Source organism: Pagrus major, chromosome 12, assembly GCF_040436345.1.
Source record: "Pagrus major chromosome 12, Pma_NU_1.0".
NCBI lineage: Eukaryota > Metazoa > Chordata > Actinopteri > Spariformes > Sparidae > Pagrus > Pagrus major.
In genome coordinates, this window is record NC_133226.1 from 5,212,942 (window position 1) to 5,238,849 (window position 25,908).

Genomic DNA, 25,908 nt, shown 5'->3' on the forward strand with positions numbered 1-25,908 from the left:
TGAAAAATGACTTTTCCTAATAATAGTTGTGTCAAATTTGTCTCTAATTGTCGCAGCTACACACACCGTTTGATATTTCTGTGCCGTGCCTTGTGACTGATAGCTTTAATTACGAGCACCACTTCGACAAATCGTTCACAAACCTACCGGCTCTGCAAACACGAGCCCCCTCCCCTCTTCCTTCTCCTCCTTCTCGTCATTATAGCTGCCTGGGATATTGCCTGCTAAACCGTAATTGGTGTTTATCATTGTGTCAGAGTTACTCCACTTTTTACAAATTAGAAATGAAGCCTATTAGAGCAAACTACATGCAAATTGATATCCAGGGCTAATTCTGCGAGGGTGTTTTACAGTGTTGGACTCAGAATAATTTACCCTGCCGTTTAATACATATATTTGTATTTGCACATGAATGTACCCAGGTGATTATTCATTAATTAGCATATGGTAATGAGCATGTAATATGAATAAAGGAGAGGGGAGAGAAAAGACCGGGAGACAAAACGGGAAGACAATGAAAAAAAGAGAGAAACACGAGCTAATGAGATGAGATCAGGGTTACAAGAGAGAGATCAGTCGGGAGGGCAGGGGAGAGGTACGAGGAGAAAGGAATGGAGGGGAAGTGATGAGAATAAAGGAGGCGAGGAGACGCCGTGGAGGAATGAGAAAGGAAGAGAATAAAGGAAAGGAGAGGAAGCAAAGGGAAGAGGAGGCGAAAATGTGAGAAATATAATGAATAAATGAGAATGGATGGTTGAAAAGCTAAGAAAAGAAGAGAAGGAAGATGTGGAGAAAGAGAAAAAATAAGGGCTCAAATGCTAAGATTAAAACTTAACTCTCAGAAATGAACATGAACACTGATTGGATGAAAGCATCACTCACTGGGCTTGTGACTTCCAAAAAAGGAAAAACATGGCAGGAGACTTCTGGCACATGATTGCTGTATATGATTCCTGCTCTTTTTGAAAAGTACTGGCACTGATTTGGTTCAATTTATACACTTGAACAAGATGTTGCCATGATTTAGTCTTTTTGAAATATGTGTCGAAAAAATGCAAAATCATCTGTAAGCTTGACTCGCTTCTGAAACTCAAGCGCTTTGAACCAGCCCATCATTGCTCCGGGCCTCGTATTAATGTAAATTCACACGAGTCGCCATCTCTCCTCTGTCTACCTGCTAATGAGACCTGTCGATTCAGACACGACCCTTCAGAGCGACAACGAGAAACAAAAGCAGCAAAGAACAGACGCACAAAGCGTGTTTATTCTGCAAAGGGCCCATGCTAATCAACCACTTGTACCTTTTCAAAAACAAAAACGGAAAATTAGCATTTCTGCTATGAGTTATGAGTTGGTTTGTTGTTGTCTTTCTCGTCTCTGTGTTTATTACGTCCGAGCGCCACGAGTGGATACGATGAGAGACTCCTTGTGTGTAAAGGCGTTTTTTTGTCAGCCGCTTGGCGCTGTACATGGAGTGGTTCCTTTCTTCCACGTATAAAAGGAGAGGAGGTTTTGGCTCTGATCCACACACAGACCTCCATCCATTATCTGTAAACACTTAACCTGTGCAGGGTCACAGGGGGCTGCATCCTTTTCCAGCCTGCATTGAGTGAAAGGCGGGTTAGACCCTGGACAGGTGTGCAGTCTATCACACAACAGTCATACAGATGAAGGAGTGTCAGTGAATTGAATTCAACTATTTGTCCAACTCCTAGATCTCCTACTCTCATCTCCATGTTCTGTGCGTCATTTCTCCTTAAATGTCCCGCAGACATCCTCTTGTTCCCTGTCTCCTAATCAAATGATGTCTCCTTGTCTCCTCTCTCCTAGCTGCCAGTTCAGCTGTCTGGTCGAGGAATGGCGGACAGGGAGCGTCATCGCCAAACTATGAGGCTCCACTGCACTCTCTGGTATGCACACACTCACACACACACACACACACACACACATGCTCCCACATATGTTTAAAATATATATTGTTTTAAAGGGTCAACTCACTCAAAATCACATCTTCTGATGTTGTTCTTATGCACACATGGCAGATTACATTGTTGTTGTTTTGTTTGGTGAGGTTTTTGAAAATGGATTTGAACTCAAAGGCAACTTGTTAGTTTCCTGATCATATCTTTCCTTCAGTGCAATAAACCCGCTGGGCATTGTAGTTTTTAGCAAAGATTTCTCAAACAGGATTACATTTGTTGCGGACTATATTCAGCAGCAGATGAATGCACATCTGGCACTCTAGTGAGTTTTTCCAGCAGCAGAGCAGTGTATGTGGGATTGAGTCAAAATAAACTACAGTGTGTGTGTGTTCATGGTCACCCGGTGCAACAGTGTGGCTCAGTGATGTGTTTTTAATAGTTTTTGGACAACAATGAGGCTCTTTGGCACAGAGGAAGAGGATAAGATCAGGCTCTGTATACACTCACATTACTTGTTAGGATCACTTCATTGTTGCTTTTGGTCTTTTCTTGTGATTAATTGAGACAAGAAAAATATATTCATGTTCACATGAACGTTTAGTAACTCATTGGGGAGTCTCCTGTCCTCCGTATTTTGACTGACTTAGGCTATGTAATGCAGGCAAAGACTCAGTGATATCGATCATAATCTGTATAATCTTTGTGAAACTCTTGATAAATCGCAGAGAGCTCAGAATAAATATTGACAGTGAGTGGCTTCAGTTTACAGACAGCATTAAGAAAGGCTTCTCATCTCTCTATGTGTCCCGTCATTCTGCAGCAAAGTCGTATCGAGGACCGTCTGGAGCGTCTGGACGATGCCATCCACGTACTGCGGAGCCACGCGGTGGGACCATCGACGGGTATGGCCAGCGGGCACGGGGAGATGCACAACCTCATCGGGGCCGCACATACGCACAACGGCGCTATGGGCGCTCTGAGCAGCGGGTACGGGTCGGGACTGCTGTCGGCCAACAGACACTCCCTCATGGTAGGACCTGAGAGCATGTTTATATACTGTAGTGCTGAGTGTTAGGATGGTGACGTGTTGGAGGAGCAGCACAGTAGTAAATCCATGCGCATTTTATGCTGATGGAGAACCAAATAGAATCTGAAACACTGAAAATGACCTTCACTAAATGTCTAGTATAACTTCATATTGGGTTATTTGTTAAAAAAAAATTGAACCTTATGGCAAGCCAACTTTGGCCTGCTTGCCTCACTTGGGGCAAGCCTGTTCTAAGATAACAGAAACACAATTATTCTTATTTTCAGGTGATTATACAGTAAAAAAAAATATAATATGATATAATATAATATAATATAATATAATATAATATAATATAATATAATATAATATAATATAATATAATATAATATAATATTACAGTTATGCTAATAGATCAGCCTAAATCTTAAACACTGGACCTAAAAAAGAAATTATTTGGTATAGAGCTTCACAAGAAAGGATGTAGCTGGACAACAGATTGGATATCTTACAAGGGGAAATTAAGGCCAGTGACACTGACACAAACATAATAATCTTGAATGTGTTGTAAGAAAAGGGTATTTATCTTGGAAACCAAAAAAAGTAGAGTTTTCTTTGAATTAACAAATGAGACATGACTTCACGCGGCTGGAGAACATGAGGCCCACTAAAAATAACTGGTTATACTAGTTTACACATGTCTTATAATGATAGAGGTCAAATTAGATGATGTGAAAATGGAGGAGCAGAGGACATGAAAGAGGAGAAGAGAGGAAACACATTGAATTAAAAAAATTTGAAGTGACAGCCGTAATGTTTTCCATATTTAATTTAGGCTTTTTTCTGTGAACTTGAAACAATAAACATAAAGAACCAAACAGCTGGGTGACATAAGGAGATGTAGGAGGGCGAGAGGCAGAGAGAGAGAGAGGCAGAGAGAGCGGGCATTATAAAACACAAGCCAGTATAAACACATTCAGATGCCTGGACATGTTCAGTCAGACTTACTTTGTTTATATGTGCTTAACATTTGTGCATATTCACACACGCCAGATGTTCATGCAAACCAACACATAAGACCCTCTGCACACTGTGACAGCCTCTTCAACACCTCTCTCTCTCTCTGTACTGAAACTTGGCCGCAGCCTCCGTGACGTCATCCGTCAGGCTCTTGGGGACATTAGACTTTTGTTAACAGTTTGGGGATTTTGGGCTGTAATGAACACAGCAGCCTGTTGGGGGCGCCAGGAGCAACTTTACACACTGTCCTCAGTACAGTAGTTCAGGAGCTTTGTCCATCCCTCTCTGGTCTTTGTTGAAGTATTTACTTTGAAGTGTTGCTTTCTAAATGGAGAGCACCTGTGGTAGAGGGGTGTGTGTGTGTGTGTGTGTGTGTGTGTGTGTGTGTTTGTGTGCTGGCCAGCTCCCACAGAGATTATCTTCTTCTCACGCATATCTGTCCAGCTGTCTCTCCCTCTCTCTCTCTCTCTCTCTCTCTCTCTCTCTCTCTCTCTCTCTCTGTGTGTGTGTGTGTCTCCTGGAGGTATGTCACACATTTCCCTCCCACCATTGTCCATCTCCCCTCTTACTTGTGTGTTTTTGTTTTATTTTGCTGCTATGTATATATATATATATATATATATATATATATATATATATATATATATATATATATATATATATATATATATATGTATATATATATACACATATAACATGAATGGTGTGACTAATAATTATCAACCCACTGAAAATGATCCTTTATATAAGGTGCCTCTGCTTTTACAATATAAGTATTTAAAAAATAATAATAAAATAAATGTACATCAAATCTTGCGGTGCTAACCTAATTTTGTTCAGAAAACAGACTTTTCAGTCAATGTAATCTCACAAGCCAGAGGACATATATGAGATTTTATGTCAGGAGTTCTTCAATGTTCAGAAAGTTTTTACTGTGAGCTGCCATTAACGTTAGCTCAGCTTGTTTCTCTGATAAATTAAGATTGTCTATAATAGGGTGTTACATTTTTGTCTCAGCTTACTCGCCTTAACCTGATCGCGGGATCTATTGTGTTTATTCACATAACTTGTGCGGTTGTATATTTGCCCCAAATAGCCACATTACTTTACTGTACATTAACAGTACATTAGCCAGCAAACAACGGCACATAACAAGGGTGAGCATGTCGGCGTGTTTAAATTCAGTTGAGACTCTCAATGTAATGTTACTTTCCTGAAGCAAGGTACATTTTCCCATCCAGCTCCAGTGAGCAGTCAACATGAGTGTACACAAACACCAAACAATGGAGGTCACCTCTGCGGATCACTGCTGCAGTCAGGTTGATAAACGGGAGTGAAGATCCCAAAAGTTAAAAAGTAATCTCCAAGCTCTATATCAATAAACGGCTCTGGATCAGAGCAGAATCAGATGTGACTCTGGGTGTTTACTCCTCCAGAAGGTCTGGCTCTGCACCTGTCTCTAATGCCACTAACTTTGAAGCTTAAGAAAACGTCTCATATTAATGGGAACTTTATTGTGCTTACTGTGTGTGATAAAAGATCCAAAGAACACACTTCTCAAACTGGGTACATTGGTTCTATCAATAAATGATGAGGTTAATGGATATCTTAAAGTTGTGAGAAGCTGAAAAGTGTTAAGATGATTCATTAAGTTTAACAGAGATACTTGCCAAGTGCTTTTCAGTTTCATTTGGAGGTGATTTTAAAACACTTTTTTTGCTCTTTGGACGTCCCAAGAGACAAATTTGGCATTTAGTTTTATGAAGTGACGTGCGGCTTAGCCCAAGAAAACATTAAAAATTCACAGTTAAGGGTAATATTTTTACAAACTACTTTTCAGTTTAATCTTGAAATTCTTCCAAATACGTATCTGACTTGTTTTTATATGCATGCGACCAGTGGAAAAAGATGATAAAGTAAAGTGAAGGGTATTTGGTGGAAAACACTGTTTACTTCTGGACTCTGTAAAAAACACACACACACACACACACACACACACACACACACACACACACACAGAAGCTCATAAATTGCTCCTTGTGTTGTCATTAGGACCCGTGTGTGTGTTTATTCAGGCTCTGGATTATTGGCTGATAGAAAAACAGGCTCATTAAGACTGAAAACACAGCAGCTCTATAATAGGGTTTTTCATGGCCCTGGGTCGGTCCACTTAAACTGTGCCGTGCCAAGCCAAACCCTGATGACATGGATTTCTACTCCAGCTTCATAGCAGCCGATAGCTGTGCTGAGCTGTGCTGCTGTGGTCCTGAGACCAGTTTCACTCCTGTGTTATCCTGTTTGTACTTTTACATATAAGCCCTTTTTTACTGTTTACTGATTACTTTCAGCCATATTGGAACTTTGATCAGTCACTGCTGACACAAACCAAACCTTTCCTGCTGTTGCTGCTTCGTATTAAAACTTTCCACTTGTGAAATGGCGGGATGTGTTTTTATAGTGAAGAAGTTCTGGAAAATGTCATATGTTTGTAACTGAGTTAGCAGAGCTTCATTTGCAGTGCCATCATTTAATAAGAATGGGTCTAATTAACTGGATATGGACACATTTGGCATTATTCGGAAAGGGGATCAGTTTGAAATATTGCAGGGAGGAACAGTACAAACTGAAACAGCCACAGTGAGCTGAAAAGGAGCTGCATGTGACAGGCTCTTACTGTGCTAACACGTCATCGGGGTAGGACAAAACAACTTTACATTTCTGTGCTTTGCGGTAAAAAAACACTTACTGTTCACGGCATAGCTCGACACACCTACCTCAACCATGAAGAATCCCTGTAACTACACACATCGACACACACTGGCTTATGAATATGACATATGTAGACATATGTGCTGGTTAACATCACGTTGGGTGGACCCGGACTTGACTTCTCACTTACACTGTGGGGACTCACCTCTAGTATAGAGAAACTGTAGGAGCTGCCGCCAGAAGTCTTTCTCCTCATACTAAATTCACCTTTCAAAGTTTTATTTTAATGGTCCTTTAATATTCCTGTTTTTTTTTTTTGTCAGCTTAATGTGGCTTATAGCTCTACTACTAAGATACCCACAACCCTTAGCTGATATGAGAGGAAATCATAGTCAGGAGCATCTATCAGAGTTATCAGTTTTCCTGTACTACAGCAGGTCTGATATGATTCCTCACTTTCATTATCTGTACCAAAACTATACCTTTTTCACAACCCCATCACCAGACAAAAATCCCTGGATTATGTTGGATTATGTTTTCATGTCCTTTGTCACCGCTTAAGGATTTTTTTCTTTCTGTGATGTGCACATGGAAACTACAGTATGGTTAACTTTAGGGACAGATTGTGGTCATGGTAAAATGCGTCCAAACCTAATAACCTAATAACAAATGAAAGAATCTGATATTCTAACATTCAGTGCCCATTTTTATGTTACATTTCAATTGGTGTGTAGGATACAGCGTGTGTGTGTGCGTGTGTGTGTGTGTGTGTGTGTGTGTACAGTGTAAACAGGAAGTTTGACCCAAAAGAAAAGGATTCAATGGAAATACTGGGAAAAAAAAGAAATGAGTGGAAAATTAAAAATAATGAAATAAGAGGAAGGAAAGATGTCATCTCTAAAATGAAGACATTGTGTTTGAACTGAGACTTTTCTTTCTGTTTTCTCAAGCATACATTAACTCTCTCTCTCTCCTTTAAGTTTACTATGTCACTCTACCAGTGTCTCTCTTACTCCTGTCGTTCTTTCTTCCTCTTTCTTATCATCATCCCCACCAACTCTTTCCCATCTTTCACAACTGTTTTCTTCTTCTTCCTCTCTTTTTGTAGTTTTTATCTTCCTTCATCTTCCTGTCTTCCTTTTCCGTTCCACTGCGTCTTTTCTTTCGTTTCTTTTTCCAGTCTCGTCTTTCTCTACCTTTCCTGTACTTCATTTACTGATTGATTTTCTCTCTTTCTTTGTGTTCTCACCTCATTTCTATATATGTTTTCCATTTACACCCTTACAGATGTAGCTCTCTCTCTCCTCTGGTATATTCGTATGCTCACACACCCACACACACATTTTCTCTATTATTGACAAGAATTTTATTCAATATTTACTTTATTACATATTTTATGTCACTTTTGTTTTTGTCTTCCTTCCTTGATCTTCTTATGTTCCGTTCCTGTCTCTCTGTCGATCTCTTTCCCTCTCTCTCTCTCTCTCTCTCTCTCACACACACACACACACACACACACTCACACACAGCTGTATGTAGTTTGGCAGTGTTAGGCAGAGACGCCTGCAGGCTGAGGTCATAACTCTGGGAAAACAGGTGGTAGACTGATGCAGGAGAGAGAGAGAGAGAGAGAGAGAAAGAGGGTGAGAGACATACACAGACATGAATGCATCATACACATATTTATATTCATAAGTAGGGAAGTAGGTAAACCCCCCATGTTCCAACATCTAAACAACTCATTTGTTAGTCATTGATTAACTTCTCTTAGTAAAATACAAACCATTTCACCAAAGATATGCTCAAAGCATTCCCCCAAACGAAGCATACAAAGCTAAAATGAACTGTTCTCAATGGAAAGTTGTTGTCAGTGTGTACCTAGTGATTTGACTGCATCTCAGCTCAGCTTGCTGCGTGGCTCTCAAACAAGGGGAAAGGTTAAGGGAGAGAAGAGTCTCTATCTCTCTCCATTAGGCAGCGTTACAGGAAGTGAAATGGATTATAATCTGCATCACTCTGCTGAAAAACACACTAATGTCTTTTAATACTCTGCATCTCCTCTCTGTCACTAAATTTACTCCTATAAGCTGATGGAAATCTACCGTCACTCATTTACTTCCCATGCAACAATAATTATAATAATAACAATAATAATAAAAATAATAATAATATAATAGTCAATAGTCAATAAAATCTTGTGGAAAACCCTCCTTAAAAGATTGAAAACTGTTAAAGCAGCAGATAAATGCCTGTTGAGTTATCCCATATGGCTGTAATGCTCAGGTGTCCAAATACTTCCGGCCATGTAGCATCATACCGGGTGTAAACATGTGGTAAACAGAGAGCAGGCCAGAATGACCTGTTGCTTTGCATTTCTTAAATTGATTCCATGTAGTTTATTTGTCATACAGCATGAAGTGTGGCAGGATCAGTCCATGTTTCCACGTTTTTGTCATAATTAGACTTTTGCTGTTAATTTCTTCGAGGATGTAACGCTAAACAAAAAGATGTGTAAACTCCGACCTTCAGCTGGTGATCATCGTAAAGTTAACAACCACAAATATCAAGAAAGCGCGTCCATGCATTCATCCCAGCTATTTTTTTTACCTATAAAAACCTTCACATATACAGTAGTTACCACTCATTTGATAAATGTGGGCAGTTGTGTTTCTCCTCAACGGATATACTCCTGAAGAGAGAATAAATTATAGCACTGTATGTTAATATACTATAGTATAATATGGTAATGTAGTTTCAGTGCGGTTCGCCTTCACTGCTGCATTCAAAAGTTATGGATATTTATGAGGAAAAGAGGTTATGAACATTGTTTGCATTCAGCCTTGTGTTCATTTACATAATCAGATAAATGAAATTTAATGACCCTGATAACTGGTTCATATAACATGGTTTTTTTTCCATATTTGTACCATACCATATTTGTCTGTCTATAGGTCTATGTGGTTTAAAAATGACCAATGTGTTATAATGTAAACTTCTCACCTTGGTTAAAGCACAGAGGCCAGAGGACAACATATTAAAATGAATCTTCTTTCTTTTTCATTCAGTCCAACAGCTCACAAACGTTTTACCTCATAATGACATTTTTCCAAATTACATACTTCTCAGTGCGTCCTTCTTACTCTCCCTTTCAGTTTTCTCTTTCATTTGTTAATGACATTTTACTCGACAGCAGAGTCTGTCGTCCTTCACTCTGTTCATTACTAAAAAAATACATACGTATCACGCCACTGGAAAATGTTGCTGTACTTTTCCTCCCATGGAAGTCCAACCTCAACACTGGGCTCTGTGTGTGTGTGTGTGTGTGTGTGTGTATGTGTGTGCGCTGACACTGCTACAGCAGGTGCTTTCTATCAAGTGCTCAATTTGCACAGAGGCGAGACTGTACAGTTTTAAGAATGTTCCACCCTGTGTGTGTGTGTGTGTGTGTGTGTGTGTGTGTGTGTGTGTGTGTGTGTGTGTATACCAATGTAGACTCCATTCCAGTTTGTTTACAGTATCCAATGTACAGTAAAACTCTACAGAATGCGTTGCATAAAAAACTGTTAGACTGTTCTTGTATTTTTAATATTCTCTACTTGGTGATTTAGCGACCTGAATAAAAAATTGTCGACTCCTCCACTGTCAGGGAAGAGAAACATACAACTTTAAATACATAAATAAAATAAAAGTTAAAAAAAATTGGTGTTAAATACTGTCAAATTAATCTAAAATGTAATTAATCATTGACAACGAACGGACAGATTTCCATGAAATTTTGCTGTGAGTATGCATGCTCCCCAGAGGATGATCTCTGAGGATTTATACTAAACCCCCTGTAGCGCCACCTTCAGGACAAACTTCATTTAAGATTTTTATTCATTTAGCATGCAGCATTGTGCTTAATCGCCGCTCTCGAGTTATAAAATCATGCTGTGTGGTGTCTTTGTGTCTGGTAAAATTTGGAGCTGGACTTCCTGCTTCACATCACATCGGCTCCTTTTGTCTCCTTCGCCTCTGCAGAGGTATTTTTTCAGACTGCGACAATAATTGAAAACGACAAACGGAAAATGCACAAATCCTTCTAATACGGGGTGAGATATTACAATTTACAGAGTTAGTCAATTTACAGAGTTTATTCTTCTCTCAGACAGACCTGTCCTTACTGTTTATAACTGCATGACAAGTCTGTGTGTGTGTGTGTGTGTGTGTGTGTGTGTGTGTGTGTGTGTGTGTGTGTGTGTGTGACTGAAAGAAAGTGTGTGTCTGTGTGTCATCTCTTGACCCAGAAATTCCTCTTCTTCTTTTTCTCCTTCCTGTGTAATCAATGCACTCTCTCTCGTCTCTCTCTCTCTCTCTCTCTCTCTCTCTCTCTCGCTCACACACACACACACACACACAAACATTTTAAATGAACACACTTCCCACTGATCAACAACATTGCAGATGACAGCTACTCAGCACCTCCTCCTCTATCTCCTGCTCTGGCTCTTTCTCTCTTATTTCAATCTGCTTTATTTGAATCTGAATCTGAATGAATGAATGTTTGAATGTTTTATTTGCTTTACTACAAAAAAACGCTGCATTTTCCAAATAATCCATCCGTTTTTGCCTCAATTTCCTTCCTTCAAGGCAGCCACTGGTTTCAGTTCATTTATATTAAATGTGACACCCTTTACAGTCAAAAGAGCTTACTTTCACTCTTTTTTGTTAACGTTACATCATAGTTGCACAGTGACACAAGGACCAAACACTCCTTGGTGGTGCATTCAAAGCTCAGACATTCAAAATGTATGTATTGGTTGCCAGAAAACAAACGAGATGTTGTGAAAATAATCATGAATTTGATCATTCTGGTGTTCAGCGACTAACTGTCTTTTGGAAAACTGATTTTTTAAGGTCCATGAACACACCAACAAGGAGACTTTACAACACACTTGTTGTTTTGTTATCCTGTTATGACGTTATAATAAAGTTGACAGAGGTGACTGTTTTGGAAAACTTTCCTTGTTGGTGCATTCAAGGACGCTCTGGCTCCATCTCCGGTTATTCTGAGTTGGTTGCTGAACAGCTGCTTTTTAAAAATAAAGCAAACAATATTCACTTCATACTTCCTACAGAAACTATTTGTGCATCTTATTTGTTGTCTTGCTTTGATTTTCTTAAGACACATGTCAAGAATGTTTTCCGTCTGTCAAAAATGAAATCACAGATGTGATCAAGTGTCCTTGAATGCAACTCTGACAAAAAATTTTAACCAACCAAAACAAATGAAAAAGTATTTTCAACTCAAGATCTACTCGCTAGGTTTTTGCGCAGCTTTCAGTCACAGTCACAGCTGACAAAACAACACATTGTACTTGCGAAATATGTCACTGATGAATCCATATTGTTACTGGCCGCATGATTTGGTTTATCCATTACCCAATCAGTCTCGAACCTGAGGGACGGTGTGTAAGTGGGCGTGGCTGTGGTTCACGGTGACTATCTGAGCTATACCAGCAGCAGATCAGTTTACGTGTAATTTATTTATATTTTTCTCCCCCGTCTGTCTCCTCGTCTTCCCTCCTCATTGAACTAAATTAAGCAAGAGAGAAGGAAGGCTCGTTAAAATATAAAAGCCCTCCATTAAAAATGTACGGTACGCCACCCTCTCCGTCTCCCTCTCTGCTGCCATTTTACATTTGGGAATCCAGGCGCTGATGAAAGGCAGAGAACGGAAAGAAAAGACAGAAAGAAAGACGAGAGGCAAATAATAAATAAGCGAGCGAACAGACGTATAGACGGATAGACAGAGGTCGCTCAGTTTGAAACACACAAACACACACACACACACACACACAGAAACACACAAGCGTGCAGAACAAGCCGGTCGACATTTTGTGATATTTGCATGGAGCGAGAGGGGAGTTTGGCATGTGGTGCACAAGGCCTCGCTGTCAGCCAGCTGGATTAACAGACAGACTAGAGGGATTTGATTTTCAAAACAACTTTATTTGCACTATGGTTATAATACAATACATCAAAAAAGTCAAGGCAAACAGTAGTGACCATGTATTTTAATGACATTGAAAAAACTAGAATGGCACTAGCCAAGGCGCAACAGTCCCCCTTTTGTACAAACTAATAGATACCAACCATCAAGATCCACGCACTATTCCCTGAGAAATTAATAAACATTTCGCCGCTCTATCTCACAGTGTTAGAGAAAGCCAGAAAAAAAGAGAGAAACAAAAACGTATCTGTATCTGCACCAAAAGTTAAAGGGGTGTATTCTGGGCCCAGACCCATGCTCCATCCAAGTATCATGGAAATCTGTTGAGTAGTTTTTGTATAATCCTGCTGACAAACCAACCAACCAATAAACAAATGGACACAGGTGAAAACAAAACACAACAGGAGGTTGTTATCTATACATCATACGTCACACGTCATTTAAAACCAACACTGACCGATTATATCAGACTGACACCTCGGCCGGATCATTAAATCATAATGTAGGGTGTCATCATAATATAAGGTTTATAAACATCAGTTTCAACATCCAAATAATGTTTATGAATGAACTATACAGTATTTATTAACCATTTACAAAATATTATTAACATCAGTTACAACTTTACAATAAACAGTTGCTTGATGAATGGTTTATAGAGCATTTCATTGTTTGTTAACAGTGAAATAACTATTCACTAAAATGTAATGAACTATAAAACTTACCATTGATTAATTATGGTATAAAGTGTTACCAAGCTATCAAACCAATCAGAGCTCTGTGGGTAGGACTAAACAGTTTTACTCATCACAGTCTGTTAAAAGAGTTCTACTAGCCTTCATGTATGAAAAACGTTTGTAGAAAGCCTTTTGCATCTCCTACATAAAGGCTCAAGTGATGTGATGCCACTTGAGTCAGCTTCAGTTAGGCCTCAGTTTGAAAATGGAAAAAAAAAACCTGAGGGTGAGGAGTTAGAAAGAAGTGAGTCTACCATATCTCTGCAGCTCGCTCCTCATCTCTGCTTGAGGCTAGCAGCTCGGGGCTACGTGCACGCATGATACACCTGAATCTCTGACCAAACTGACAGCTGTCGAGTTGCGTTATGGGTAATGTGGGCACCAGGTTTGGACAAGAAAGAAGAATACATGGCATAAAAAAAGACGGTATCTCTGGTTATGCTGCATCAATAGTGATAATTGTAGACTTATCGGTGGAGCAGTCTGAAAAATGACGACGTCACCTTACCCTGCCAGAGCAGAAATAATTACACAGAATAATAAATCATAAATTCATATATTTATTTATTGTAATGTGACAAAGGTGAAGTGCTCCTTGCAATCACTACCAACTGAAAATAATCACTTGCTGCTAATTGGTCAGGGCGAAAGTGAAATCAGTTACTACGGCCACATTGTCAGGCTAAATAATGAACTGAAATGAAATGGCAATTCAGTCTGATTATCACACTAATGGAGACCCTCCACACACCATTCAATGCACTATAATTCACAACTTTTACACAATATTTATATACCATCATAGCATTTTACAGTACACTCATCTAAATATCATATTTCATATCGAGGCCACTGTCCTGCGGATATGTTCAAAGTAAAAAGCTCCGGAAAAGGAGGGTGACAGAGAGACTATGCTGAACCGCAGGATGCCACGAGGAAGCTGGCATCACACACACATACAAGCACGCACACACACACACACACACACACACACACACACACACACACACACACACACACACACACTCACACTCACACACATAAAGAGAGCCCATCTCGTGCCAAAACAGTGAGTCCCTGCTGGAAGCTGCTCGGTGCTCTGGGAATTAGAAATCCCACAATTAAACATATGGGCATTAAGATAATTGTCAGTTGTTGTCATGTGCATATGTGTGTGTGTGTGTGTGTGTGTGTGTGTGTGTGTGTGTGTGTGTGTGTGTGTGTGTGTGTGTGTGTGTGGCAGACAGATGGATAGGATTCAGCCAAGCACACATACACATACACACACACACTCGTGCACCCTTACAGTATTTCCCTGAATACACATGAAAAACAAGAAGACACACTCAAGTTAAAAAAACAACAAAAAAAACTCACTAAATATACATGTCAGACATGCAGATATGAACCTGGACGGAGACACACACACACACAGAGAGAGAGAGAGAGATACACACAAGCACAGGCCGTTTGGAAGAGCGAAGCACAGTTTGCCTCGCAGAGTTGTACTGTACTGGAAAAATGGAGAAAAAAAACATCGGGCGGGATGGTGTGTGTGTGTGTGTGTGGGAGGTGTGTGTGTGCTTGTGTGTGTGTGTGTGTGTCAGAGAGAGACAGATGGAGATCTTCAGTGTCTTAGAAAGGCAGAGGATGCCCTCAGCAGGCCAATTACAGAACTACAACATCTGGAAGAGAAAAGAAAGAAAGAAAGAAAGAAAGAAAGAAAGAAAGAAAGAAAGAAAGAAAGAAAGAAAGAGACACTTTGTATTTGTAGAATATTTGTAGACCATCACAGACTTAAATGTGCCTTCCGATGTTGATTTTTATGACCATCTCATGTGTTTGATTAATTTCTAATGTTGAAGAATGACATTTTTCTCACATTCTAATATACCAATATAATAAGTTTATATATATACTTCCTCCTAGTCATGCAATGCTCTGTTCTGTTCTGTCAAAAAGTGCAATAAGCAACAACACAAAGTTGTCCAAGAGCGTCAGTTATTTTTCAATGATTAATACATATGAAATAATGTAAACAGTTAAGGGGCTTAATTTAATACAATAATTTATACTGCACAAAATCAACATTGTGTCCCATAAGCTGAACCTTTTTAATTATTTGCACAATAACAGAAAATGTAATTCTAATAGGCGTCATGACACAGTAGTCAAAACGGCTTTGTTGATGAGCTTTGATTCAGCTCACAATATGGCACATGGTGAACCGTTTTCACTTTTGTGTTTAGAGAGTTCAGAAGTTGAACTGTAGTTCCAGGAAACAGGTTTAAACGACTGGGAAAACATTTAAAAGAATAAACTATTTTCAAAATTCTTACAATAATGCAATTAAACAGATCCAAATGTAGGTTTGGGGGAGCTCAGAGAGCTCAGAGAGCCCGAACCAGGCTGTTAGCATCAGTTCAGATCTGAAACAGGTTCAGACCACATCTGGACTTTAGAAGTTAGAATCTGAGCTGCTTTTGTGTTCATGTAACTGCAGACAGAGTCAAAGCAGATGTTTGTTCAACTAAAAATCTTTTTCTCCGTGTCCTCTCTGTTTTCCAGGTGGGCTCTCACAGAGAAGACGGCAGCAGCGTGGGCGGTTTGCGTGCCGGACACTCGATGGCGGGTCAGGTGCCAGTGCCGCAGCTGCCCGTTCAGTCAGCCACCCTCGCCGGACCTCAACCAGCCCGACCCGTACCGCGGTAAGACCCCAGATATCAGTTACATAAATCTACTGAGTGTCCGACAGTGTCCCCTTATCCCAAGATTTGTGGGACAAAATCAAGATGAGTTTTCCGCGTGAAATGTTCTCACAGGAGCATCGCACTGGTATCCACTGTGCAGCTGTGCACACACAGAACAACATTTAATGATGTTTCCATTAAAAATATAATAATAATAATAATAATAATTATAATAACAATAATAATAATAATAATAATATAGAAAAAAATAATGAAGATGTCAAGAACAAAAAAGGGAGAGAGAAGAATATATGACATTTACAGAAGCAGTTGAAGATTAAGGGATGAACAAAAAGTCCCGAAAAAGAAAAAAAGGGATAAAAACAAAGAAGAAACATGAGGAGGAAAAAAGTAGATAAAGAAGAAAGAAACACTGGAAAGAAGAAACGACAGTGACGACAGTGAAAGCTCAAAAGGACGAGCAGAACGAGGAGGAAGGATGACAAAAGAGGAAGAAAAAGACAACAAGACAACAAAAGAATTGCATGAGCAGAAAGAAATGAAAAAGAAGAACAGAAAATCAAAGATGACAGAAAATTACAGGACGATAAAGAGGAACAAGAGAAAGATAAAGATGAAAAAGGAAGAGATGAAGTGGAAGATAAGGAGAAGAGTTTCAGAGGAAAATCAAGATGAGAGGAGAAAAAAGTAGGAAATACAAAGGAGATGAAATTGAATTGGCAGGAAAAAGAAAACAGCAAAACAGTAAAAAGGAGAATGAAAATTGTGAGAAGGTGAAGATGAGGAAAATGTCCCTGAATGAGGCTTCAGAAAGTTGAGGAAGAGTTCAGTGGAATTTGGAGCTTCTGCAGGCGCACGCGTGGATCTCAGCTGGCAAGCCTCGACTTCACCGCCCGAGCGCTAAAAAGCCTAACGAGGGGGGTAAATAAATACAGTATGTGTGATATGAATATGGAGGAGCAAAAGTGTATATGAGCGCGCTGTGGAGCAAATTAGCCCTGAGCTCGTTTTTAAAGGCTGAAAATGAGTCTGCTGGCAGCAGAGTTCAGCCAGCGGCAGCCAGAGCCAAGTGTGTAATGAGGTGAGAGAGAGAGAAACACGCACACACACACTCAGGCAGAAGAAGTTCCTCGCTCTCACACACACACACACACACAACACACACACACACACACACACACACACACACACACACACACACACACACACACACACACATACACACACACACGCACGGTTGAGGTTGTAGAGGCTGTAAATAAAGGGTATTAAAATAATTTTGGCAGCAACACTTTGAATCCAGTAGCAGGGCTGTGGTTTCCTCTTCAATTTCAAAGTAATTATGAACAGTGAAGATTTATATTATATTATATATTAAATTATGTTACGTATAATACATGTATATACAGTAGCTCATACTCTCTTTCTCTAAGTTTTATCTATTTACAGCAGGTTGGGTGGTTTCATTTTATTTTATTATGCACACTGATCAGTGAATTTATACATTACGGATGTAATTTAAAGGGAGGGTTCACCCAAATTATACAACACACTAAACATTGGCAAATGAGCGTAAATCGTGAGGTGTAGAATCATCCAATAGGAATGTTGTTCCTTGGACACTGGGCTGACTTGTAATTAGATACTGTACTTCTTAGTTTAAGAACTAGAATCAGTGTACTTTAATGCTTGGCACCAAAAGAAGAAACCCGACAAAAAGACTTTACCAAGAGGAAGAATAATGTTATCACATATGGTGTCGACAGAATCTTAAACCAGAAACTAGATCAGACGAGATCATTAAAACTCAGACTATGATTCAGACTTACCACCGTCAATAAGTCTTTATCTTTCCCCAAAAATGTTGTGTTCAGTTTCCTCCAGTGCCAGTTTGTGTCTGTCTGGCTTCAGTCAGACATTCAGAAGCACAAAGTCACTTTTCACAGTTTTAAGCCTTTTTAAATGCAGCTATTTATGCACAAACACACAGCGATTGTGCGGAACGAGACGCACACACAAACCAAACACAGGCCGTCACTCAAAGCTGCACACAAAATGCCTCCAGTCAGGCAGACGGAGATTCAAAATGGCCGACAGTTGGTCGTGTGTGTGTATGTGTGTGTGTGTGTGTGTGTGTGTGTGTGTGTGTGTGTGTGTGTGGGAACAGAGCGGAGTGTTTTGTGTTGACTGAGAAGTTGGCAGCGTCCCAGTGTCGGATCCATACAGACGTGGAATAAAGACTGCACTGTTCAGCTGAGGAGGGAGGCAGATAGAGGGTTCACAGGCTTTACGTCTGCATCACAACTCTCACAGGCCGCCATCTTGGAGGTCAACTGGAGCATTATCTGTGTTCAGACACGCCTGATGCTGCGTTCACACTGTGTTGGTGGAATGGAAAGAACGCCTCACATTTTCTGACTGAGGAACATTCACTCATTATTCCACGATGGCCATTGCTACGCTACATTAGCTGTTTCTATGATATTTGTTAGAGGTTAACTAACAAGTGACACAGATATTGTATTATTGTTGATATTCAATTTTATTGAGATGTTTACTCAGTGTATTTATATGTAGCTGACAGTGCTATGAAGCTTTTTTATTTACTATGGTTCTGAGGCTCAGTGGGAGATGCTGCTGTTAGAAATGATTGATAATCTCAATTTGGAATATCAAGTTACCTTATGTGGACTGCTTTTACCCCACGAATGCTCATTATAACAGCTTAAAAGATATGGCGTAACATTGATCATCTCGTCGAAATAAAAAGTTCTGCTGAGAAACCTTGGGTCCTGGCATTCATGTGAATGCCACTTGACATCACCACCCACCCAAAGACTGTTGCAGACCAAGTACACCCCCTCATGGCAACAGCACTCCCGATGGCACCGATGGCACCACCATCAGGACCATGTTCTCTGACACTCCGAAAAACTGTTCAAGAGCTGCCCCTTGAGAACATTACAAAGAGCGCAAGGCATCAACTTGGCAAAACAATGCATTGTAATGAAAAAACAAAATGAACAATGTTACTCACTTCACCTGTCATTGGTTTTATTGTTGTGGCTGATCGGCGTATACAGTATTGTTTTTATCTATACACGCCTTCTAACCCCTTTTCCCTTTCTGCCTCGTCCTCCTGCAGCCCTGTCTGGAGGCCTCCAGGGCCAGAGCACCTCCTCCGTCAGCTCCGAGATCAAGTCTGAGGACGAGGGCGACGAGAACCTCCTGCAGGACTCGAAGAACCTAGACACCAAGAAGGAGGACTTGGACAACAAGGATCTCAAATCTATTGATAGGTCAAGATCTAGGTAACCCACGCCTAAGACGTTCGCTTCAGTCAAAACTCTAAGCTGGGCTGGGACATGCGCTTTCACAAAACACCCACACGCTCAGAGAACTTCCTTGTTCAGAGTAGCAATGATAAACAAAACTCTCCAAGAGACAGAAAGTGTTCAAGATGTTACAGTTGGATTGGATATCGGACAACATGAAGTGACAATCTGTGGCTCTTATTTTCTCAGTCAAAAGACAGACATGAACATTCAACATGTTCATGCGATAAAGCAGAAACTGTAAACCAGGAAACGTAGCAGTTTTCTGGAGAAATCTAGAGGGAATTATCAGAAAAGAATCACTTGACCATGAGACAGGACTTACAAAAGAGTATTTTACAGTGTGGCATCATTACTTTGATGCAGCAACCACAAAACAATAATCAACATTCAGTTCGATTCAGTTGAGATCGATTGCTCTTCTCAGACAAAGAAAAGGTAAACCAGAGTTTTATGGTTTTTAGAGAGAAAGGACACAAGGAAGGACTTAAGCTGTGGGTGTTTTGGGAACCAGCCTCTGGACTTTGATGAAGTGACCAAGTGTGATGAGAAGCAGCTAAATGCATCAGTTAATACAGAGACTTCCTGTACACAGAAATGTTTGTATCCGCCAGGCATCTCTCTTTTTTTTTAAACATGGCTGCTGTTGGACTCTGTGAGCCAAGAAAAGCAGTGTAAAGACAAAGAGAGGTTCCTGGTGGACATGCAGCTCACGATTTGTCCTCCATCAGTCTCTCCATGGTCTTGGGCCTGGTTTTAACTGTTTCTCACACAACAGAGTAGAGCCAACGGTCAATATTCGCAAAGAAGTGCCACCTCACATTGAGGGCTGGGAAATCAACACCAACAGAAACATTGGATATGGATACACTTGCTGTTGGCAAGAAGCTATAAGCCTTCAAACTAATTTTTTAAAGGGCCAAAATGTTTGAAACCCACTCATTATATAATCACTTAAGCCGGCTAAATCTGAAGTAATAAAGATCAGAGTGTTGGTTTTGGTCAAGTGTTGACTTCCCATCCTGGATGCAGCCTTCAACCCTCCAATGAGATTTTCCACCCGGAGGTCGACTGAAATCAGAAACATTTGGATCCCTAACCCAAAGATTTGCTCATGATGATGGCGGTCATGATGATAATGGTGATGATGATGATGATGATGATGATGATGATGATGATGATGATGATGATGATGATGATGACCCAGAAAGAAATGGATGAAAAATGTTGCCGATGTTGTGTGACAGGGTTTGGGAATGTATCATCATGTGATCCGGCTGACTTGTTGGCAGCTGGTTATCTACACTCTATCGTTCTTTTGGTCTCCTTATTGACCTCGTGTAGCCGCCCAGCTTTGCACTCTAAACTTCAACTCGCCGGTGTCAGTAAATACCCCTTTACTGGACAAAGAACCTATAACACCCGCTAACCTCTGGCTTTTGTCTTTATTAAGAAAGGGTACAATCACCATTCATTACCAGGTCACAGGATTCTGGAGAAGTTACAGCTGATTGATCTGCTCCAGCTCTGATTGGCTGTGATGGGAGCATGACACCCGCAGGGAAACACTCATTTTTACCCTTCCTGGCACAATCCTATGTTGCACATTAAAGTTACATTTCGTGGGGTGTAAATACTTTTAAATCTGTCTTCATTCAATCAGCACTTAACTTTGAAAGTTAAATAAAAGTAACCACTGTTACAAAAATGTTGCATGTGAATTTAATGTTTTCACATGTTAACTAAAATTTGAACACGTGAAAAGAAAATAATGTCACGTGTGAACTGCACGTTTTCTTAAGTGATTGGCTTTTTTCACATATGAATGAAAATTTCCACATGTGAAATTTACATTTTGACGTGAATTACATAGATAAACAAAACATTATACAGGTAGTCAAATGAAATTCCACCCCACATCTTCACATATTCTTACATGAGATTATTTTACTTTCAGATGTTAAAATGTAAGGTTGCGTGTGAAAATGTCATGTGTGAACTGGACTGTGATTGGCTTCTTTCAAATATGAGTGAAAATTTCCACATAAGAAATTTACATTTTCGTATGGGAATTTATATGTGACGTGCTTTGCTTCAAATGTGCATTTGAATTTCCACATGTGAAAACCCGTAACATTGTTACTGGCCTCCATGCTGCTTCCCAGCACATGTGTGGCGTCGCACACGCCACGCCAGGAAAAAACAAGCCATACTGGTTTACTGGCAATGGCAAAGCAGTCAATCCATTATTTTCAGTGAGTTTACCCACGTTTAAAAAACCTGCATACAAGCTACTTTTGATATAAAATGGTATAAAATGAGAACTCCTCCAATTGTACATATCAACGTCTGTTGACAGGCCTTAACAAAGACGAGGAAGAAGAATGAATGATTCTGATGTGTTGATTTTAGTACTTATTTTAAAACTATAAGCCTTGAGTTTGACATCGTATAGGAGTGAAATGGGTGAAGTTCTAGTGTGGATCCTTCTCTTCTGGTATTCACTGAATGATTTCAGGCAGAAATCTGCGGTGAAATGACCTCACCAATATTACAATGTAAACAAACAGAACTACCCAGAATGCAGCACAACATGATGTCTGCTCCCAAGCCCTGTCCTTTGTAATTTTCTCACTTAATGAATCATCTCGTAAAGGTCAGCAACATCCAGCATTTACTGCAGGTTTGTATTCAAATGAGCCTCGACATACTGAAACATGAACTGAGCTTTCATCCTTAAATCCTCCCCTTCCTTCCTCCTCTCCTACCCTCATCCCCGGCTTCCTCTTCCCTTTCTCCTGCTGGTCCTCATCATTGGTCACCATAGCAACAACGACGACGAGGACCTGTCTCCAGAGCAGAAGATGGAGCGGGAGAGGGAACGGAGGATGGCCAACAACGCGCGGGAGCGTCTGCGCGTCCGCGACATCAACGAGGCATTCAAGGAGCTGGGCAGGATGGTCCAGCTGCACCTGAAGAGCGACAAACCTCAGACCAAGTTACTGATCCTGCACCAGGCCGTGGCCGTCATCCTCAGTCTGGAGCAACAAGTCCGAGGTCAGTTGTGTATGAGACACTGGACCTTATATACTAACAATATAAACCACGGATTCAGGCATGAAGAAGCTCGGATCCAAACAATATTCTGGCTCTATGTTCAAACTCAGAGAACTTTATTCAAATTGTAGTGGGAGGTTTTGATGTTTCCACAGATGCCAATATATCTGAGGCTGAGTTTGGGGGAAATATGTCTTATATGATGCAAAAGATATGTATTTCCATTTGATTGAATGGTGCAACCATATAAAACATGGAGTCTTGGGTTTGGTTCCTGCTGGTTTTGGGGTTCTGAGGGTTAAATCACTGAAATCTGCATACAGCTTTAATGATGAGCTGGGACAATAAAGTATCAAAGCATGAAAAATGTTCCTTTATTCTAACTTTATAGCCACATAAGGGGGGACTGAAGGTGGAAGTCAGGGTTCAATAGGTTAAATTAGATTTTTCAGCACATGTAGTGCTCGAGCAGCTCCAGGAGAGGGCAGCAGTGACACCTGTTGATTCAACCAGGCTGGAGTTTTTGGCTTCTTGACTTCAGACTCACTGCTGGTTTAGTGATCCAGCACAAAGCAACACACCAGGAAGATAAATAGAAAGACAGACACAAAATACAAATCACATTAATAACGATCTCTCCTCCTCTCTCTCCCTCTGTCCAGAGCGAAACCTGAACCCCAAGGCGGCCTGTCTGAAGCGCCGCGAGGAGGAGAAGGTCACCGTGGCATCGGACGGTGCTCCCCTGTCATTGGCCGCCGCGCACCATGCTGCCGCCGCCATGGGCGACGGGTCAAACCCCTTGGGACAAATGTAAAACGCAGCAACATCTCCTCCCCCCCTGAATGGTCAGATTTCACTTATAAACTAATCTGCTGTTGTACCTTTAATTCAAACCAAAGAATCAGAATTCAGAAACTGGTCCAGAAACTTCAAGCATTCATTTTATTAATTACATCACTTGCCATAAAATGTAAAATGTATGGCAAACTACACATGTCTCCAACTAAAATTAGTTGAGGTTAACAGTGTGTGTAACTTTTCACATTTTGGCTTCCAGTGAATAAATTGGAAAAGGACATTCCTGTTTTCAGGATCAAAAGTTATTTCAAAAGAACTTATCCTTCGTCCATCAGCTGTCTGTTAATGTGGCGTCTGTGTACTTTTAACCACTAGAGTCCTAGCGAATAGAATTACCGAAACAGAAATATTATTTTATAGGTTTATAGGTATAGGATCGGTGCATTAAGCTGGCCTGGAAATTGTTTGTAAGAAAACAAGATTTCCTGTTTGGTGTCCAACCTTCAAAAGAAAAGCACAAAAGTTTAAAACTTACTTATTCATTCAAACAGATGTGGCTGTCTATATCTGTTTGACTGTCAGGAAGGTGTTTCCTCCAGCAACACTTAATAAATAAAAGTTAATCAAAACTAAAAAGCAGATATGTATGGAAGCCAAGAATGGCTGTGCTTAAAATTATTTTGTACTCATACTTTTTAAAATCTCATGATCACAAGTTATGATATTTCATTATCTCGAGATAAAAAAGGTAATCAACTCTTTCAAAAAGTGAAAACAAAAGCTTGTTTTCTTTTATTACTTGTATCAGAAATCAGCAGTGCCATGCTAGGATGCGTAGATAGCATCTCACTTTCACTCTAAAACTCTTACCATACAGCTAGGAATACTTAAAGGCTGAAATCAGGTGTGATCAAATGGACCAGACAGTTCTCTGCAATTGTCCCGTCTTCTTTAGAAAACAAAATGTATTATTTTGTGATGAATTTATTTGTTATCTCGAGAAAATCTGCCTTTTGTTTTCTTTAAAAATTAAATAGATTAACCTGTTATCAAGAGAAAACTAGCTTGTTATCTCAAGCTAACAAAATTATTAACTCATGATCTCGAGATTACTGCATTAAACAAAAAAATCAAAAGCATGGCCGTTCTCGGCTTCCATAGATGTCCATATTTAACTATTGCATCCAAATGGTAATATTTCTGTAGGCCTAATACTTGGTATTATATTGGTAAATACAATTCAGTAATGTCACAGGACAGTTTGAGGTGTGTCCTGACTGCCTGCACATATTGTTAGGTCTGTCCTGTCACTTTACACCAAGCAAACAGAAAAAAAGCTAAACTTACACAGACGACATGTTGAGAAAAAAATTCCATTTAGGCCAAATTTCTTCCATCATTTGCTAAATTTGGAGAAGCGCGTCCTTCAGCTTCTGACAGTTCAAAGCCTGTCAGAGCTGATGATATTTAAGCTGGCTAAAAAACTGAGGCCAGAACTTGAGTTTCTGTCTGGTCTAGGTACATTTTAACAACAGATTGGCAGTAAGTGTGATTTTAATGTGTGAATGTGTGTGTTTGTCACTGCTTTCTACCGAATATGTGTCATGTCTTTACTTTGCTCTACAACTTTGTTTTCTTCTTTTTTCAAACATTGAAATTGTATTTGTGCTTGCATGTTGAATCATGGAGCAGGTTAATTGTGTGTATTAGCTTATTTTCTGATGTTAGAAGTTACCAAAGGTCGGGGTGCCCATTAGCTCAGTTGGTAGAGCAGGTGTCCCATGTGCAGAGGCTTTGTCCTCACTGCAACACCCCAGGGTTCAAGTCTGGCCTGGGCCCTTTGCTGTGTGTCCCCCCCCCCCTCTCTTACCCTGTTTCCTGTCACCTCTCTGAAGCTGTCCTATCAATAAAGCCATACAAAAGGCCAAAAAAAGTTAGCAAAGGTCCTTAATAAGGAGAAGGAGCTGCCTAAGACAAAACTGCACAGAAGTCCTTATCTACAAAAGCTTTACAGAGAAATAAATTCAGTAATGCCTCTTCTTCTTTATTTATACACTTGGAGGGTAACTCCACCAATTTAACACATTAAAGTGTGTTGACAGGTCTTATGAAATACTACTGCATATGTGGAAGAAACTGTATAAAGTTTGTCTCTAGAGAAAGCTGCAAGTAATTTGATAAATTGCCTCATGTGATGTCACTAAGTTGCATTGTGGGTAATATAGGCTCCTGGTTTTGAAAAGCAGTCCACTAGTCCAGCATTGCATTCCTGTTACACTATTGGACTCATTATGGACAGTTTTAAAACAAATGATTAAAATCTATTCAGCAGAACCAGAGATAATACATTTTCTTATTCACACATTGTTTTTCCTTCTTCTTACATTACCCACAATGCCACTGAGTGACAGAGTGGCAATTTATCAGATTACACGCAGTTTCCCCCAGGGCCACAAAAGGCTTCATACTATTGTTTTCACATGTCCAGTAGAACTCCCCAAGACCTGTAAACACAATTTAACGTGTACAATTTTGTGGAGTTACCCTTTAAGGTTTGTGCAGGTTTAAGGTCATGAAAGTTTCCCAACACATGACCCGGT

The 25,908-nt window shown here is 40.1% G+C and overlaps 1 protein-coding gene across 1 annotated transcript in view; it reads left to right on the forward strand.

Annotated features, from left to right (window-relative positions):
- Window positions 1-23,324, forward strand: part of LOC141005823 (transcription factor 4-like) — a 232,452-nt gene extending 209,128 nt beyond the window's left edge. Inside the window, 7 exon segments of the mRNA XM_073477860.1 lie at window positions 1,831-1,910; window positions 2,743-2,952; window positions 15,976-16,080; window positions 16,082-16,115; window positions 19,264-19,417; window positions 22,281-22,510; window positions 23,173-23,324. Of these exon segments, the coding sequence (XP_073333961.1) occupies window positions 1,831-1,910; window positions 2,743-2,952; window positions 15,976-16,080; window positions 16,082-16,115; window positions 19,264-19,417; window positions 22,281-22,510; window positions 23,173-23,324 (965 nt within the window).
- The last annotated feature ends 2,584 nt before the right edge of the window (window positions 23,325-25,908 follow it).